The sequence below is a fragment of the Olea europaea genome, unplaced genomic scaffold (genome assembly GCF_002742605.1).
Source record: "Olea europaea var. sylvestris unplaced genomic scaffold, O_europaea_v1 scaffold683, whole genome shotgun sequence".
Taxonomy (NCBI): domain Eukaryota; kingdom Viridiplantae; phylum Streptophyta; class Magnoliopsida; order Lamiales; family Oleaceae; genus Olea; species Olea europaea.
Window position 1 is genome coordinate 292,754 of NW_019265217.1, and position 3,898 is coordinate 296,651.

The 3,898-nt window shown below is 31.8% G+C and overlaps 1 protein-coding gene across 1 annotated transcript; it reads left to right on the top strand.

Annotated features, from left to right (window-relative positions):
• Positions 1-1,107: 1,107 nt before the first annotated feature.
• LOC111390483 lies at positions 1,108-3,892 on the top strand. The gene has a single exon (XM_023015531.1). The coding sequence runs from the start codon at positions 1,398-1,400 to the stop codon at positions 1,863-1,865; it is 468 nt and encodes a 155-aa protein (XP_022871299.1). The 5' UTR covers positions 1,108-1,397; the 3' UTR covers positions 1,866-3,892.
• The last annotated feature ends 6 nt before the right edge of the window (positions 3,893-3,898 follow it).

Consider the following 3,898-nt stretch of genomic DNA (forward strand, 5'->3'; position numbering starts at 1 on the left):
ATTAATTATTACTTAAATAATTAATATATAAATAAAAGATATTTAGTTTTTGAATAATGAAATATTCAGTTTGATTTTAGAATATTGATCTTTAAAAGTATGGTGGAATGTAATTTTCATATTATAATATTGTCGAAGTCAAGTTTAATGAGTCAAATACCTTCATTAGAAAGAGTGAGAAGCGTGTGGAATTGTCACATGGCATAATCCTTGAACGTCTATTTGACTTTGACTTTCTTTATCTAATTGATACTTATGCGATATCTTTGTAGATTTTGAAGTGTAACATAGACTATTTTTATATAATTTGTTTATTGTATCAATTATTTAGCGATCCAACAAGAATAAAATAATAGTTTTCTTCTACACCTTGGTTCTAACCAACTCGACCTAATTACAAGATGGAACAAAATTTTCATGAAGCGAAAATAGATAGGGTCTGTTTGATTGAAAAGATGAAATTGAAAACGAATTTCAGGAAATTGAATTGCCTAAAAATTGTTTTCCTGGAAATTGTAAATTATTATTTTTGATTGGTATAATTTTCCACGTGGAAAATTTTAAAATAAAAATATTTTTTGCTGTTCGTTTGACTTTATTTTACATGAAAATTGTCAATTAAAGGGATATATTTTACTAGTATTGGGAATGAAATTTGTTTTATTGCCAAAAATAAATAAATAAAAAAATTCAAGAAATTCAAGAACATCATCTATCTTTTAATATTCGTTTGGCTTTACTTTACATGAAAATATTAATTAAAGAAAAATATTTTTTTACAATAATTCTTAAAATTTGTTTCCATTGCCGGCAAAAAAAAAAAAAAAAAAAAAAGGTTGCTACAGTAAACCAAAAATTGAATTCTCACCATTTTGGTTAGTATTCATTTTCCTCCAAAAAAAAAAGAAAAAAAGTCTACGTGGCACCAAAATGTGGAAAATGAATTCCTTGAAATTTTTTTGTTAATCAAGCACCAAAAAATTGAAATGTTGGAATTCCAATTCCATGAAAGTTGAATACACCCTTAACTCCTCACACGGCGTCGTTGGTTTTTTCGCACGAAATCTCATAATTACCCTTCAAATTAAAGCGTATTTGCTTCTTCCCCTCGTCTCCTTTCAGTTTTAAAGCCATCATTTCTCTTTGTAGTTTCTACCCTCTGCAAATGATTCTCTCCTCTCTCTACAACCACCGCCCTAACCTCTCGTTGGGGTTTTAAAAAAGGAAAGAGAGACGCAAAAATCGCTGGAAATTGAAAAATGGGAAGAATCCACATTCATAGCCGTATTTTTCTCTGTTAGATAACAGGTAATTTAGGGTTTTTTATTTTTTATTTTTTTTCTTTCCATGTACTGCAAAGGGTTTTTCGACTATCATTGTTATTTTATGACTTATGAATGGAGGTTGCTATTTCTGGCATTTTCTTCACTTGTTCTGATTCATCATTCTTCATAGCCTTAGCAACTACTCTTTTTTGCTTCATTTTTTCGGCTGTTTTTATTCTTCGGTACTCAAGGAAACCAAAACTACCGTCACGTCCTTCCGAATTGGAAAATTCAAAGCCCTTTGATTGTACATGCGTGGGAGAGAAGAGTGTAAATCGTAGTGGTCAGGAAATGACGCCTAGTTTGAATAGTGGTAATGGTGGTGGTGGAGAGATTGGGGAAATGACTGTGGAGAGGCATACAGGGGTATCAATGATGGAGCAGCTGGTGCCGGAGATCACAACCCATGCCCTCAGCTACTTGGATTATCCGAGCCTTTGTCGCCTCTCAATGACTAATTCGCATATGCGGAAAGCTGCTAATGATGACAATGCATGGAAGGCTCTCTACCATAAGGTGCTTTTTCCTAAAAAAGTCTAATTATCAGTGCAAGAAAAATTTGTGGGTTTTTTCCTTTTTACAATCTGTCAAATAGGTGAGTATTTATTTATTTATTTTGATGATGTGAAGATGCTGTTAATATTATTGTTTAGTTAATAGACTATATGGTTTTAATCAATCTAATATGACGGTTGCCTAACTTTTGTTTATGAGGAAAAGTTATTGCTCAGTTTAGTGAGTCGCTCAGAAACAGTAGTTGTATTTGTTGTTCTTTAGAGCTGTCAACTTGTTATTGGTGTATGCATTGATTTAATATGTAACGTAGCACGCCAATAACTAAAACAGAAAGAAGAAAATCTAGAAGATTCACTGCCCTTGTATTTGTTAAAGAATATTTTTAGTACTGCTATCCTGATTGACAAAAAAGAAAAAAAGGAAGGTTGGTTATCTTGAATGATGTATGCCAGTTGAAGGGAATTTCCTGCAAACTTTCAGATAGTTTCATCACGTTATAGTATGTCAATTAGAGGATCTTAATTGGATGGAATAGAAGAAAATCATCACATCATCATCTGAACAAAAGATAAGTGACGGGTATAAAAGTTGTTGCATCTGCATGTTACTGCACGAGTAGGGGCTTGTTCTCCAAATATTTGCATTTTATCACTAGCTATTTTCTTTAAATAAATAAATAAATAAATAAATAAATAAATAAAAGAAAAAGAGGGATTTTAGCTTTTGAAGAACTTCTTAATGTGATGCCTATGGTTACTGTTTGTCTTTGTGGCCTAAGCTTTCTATAAATTTGGTGTGAACTGCTTAAATTAGTTATGGAATGAGATCGTGGAGTGGAAAAGTTGCAAAGTTAATTTTATTTTTTATTATTATTTCTTTTTTTCTGATTAAGAAATGTATTTGAAAGGAAGAAACATAATAAGAGTTCTAGACTGCCAATGTTGTTAGAATATTGTAAGCTGCTATGCTTATGATTCTTTGATCCATACCACCAATGCGAGTCTCTTATACAAGAGAGCCTTTAACTTGGTTTTGGTTGCTGTAAGAATGAGGTGGGTACCTTAGTTATTTTAAGCTTGGTTTTGATTTCCTATTGGTAATGTCTAGAAAATAAATTACATGTATATATTAATGTATGACTATACGGGAATTGGACGTTGAGACTAAGGTACATGCCAATAAGTAGGTTTTAGATGATATCTTTCAGTAGACCTTTTCATTAGGTTGGTTATCAGGCTCTTGTTCTTTTCCAAATGAATTCATGTAATCTTTGTCCTTCAAAAGTGAGAGCAAGAATTAGCTAAGGAGTAGAGAGCCTTGATTTATTAATTCATTTTCTTCGAAGTCACCTCAAAAGTGAGAAACAACCTAAGAAGGGCAAGATAGAGAATAAAGTTCTCCTTTATCGTGCTCCTTTTTTTAGCGGGAGGCAATTTTGAATTCATTTTGCTTCAAATACCAATTGGTTTCCTTTCTTCTTATAGACTATAGCATAATTCTCTCTTTTGCCTAAAAAATAAACACAAAGGGAGCACATAAGTTTTTCTTTGTGTGGGTAATTTTCTCTCTCTATCTATGTATATCTCCCACTTACAACTGAGAAAATAAACGTCCAGCCTAAAGAGTATTGACTCTAGAGAGCTAATTCTCTGTCAAAGATGCTTAACTTTCTGTAGTCTACTACTCATGGACTATCTTGTTGCTTGTGGGGGAGATCTTTTGATCATTATTTTTTCCATTTTTGGTTATTAGATCCCATAGTGCCATTAGATTTCTCAGGTTCTTACAACTGCAATCCTTTAATATAAACGGTAATTGGCAATTGTATGTATGCCAGTATGTATGCTTGCTTAAATGGATGGTATACTTGATTTTTAATATTTTTATTAAATCTTGATTGTGAATTACCATTGTATTTTTTTTCCTTTTTTTTGACCAGATGTTCATTCTGTAAAATTAGGCTTAAAATACTCAATGTGATTTCACTTAATGATGTTTTCTCAACTGCAGCTTGTTTCAGTAAAAATTTGCCATTACCATAGTGACTTTTTTTTTTT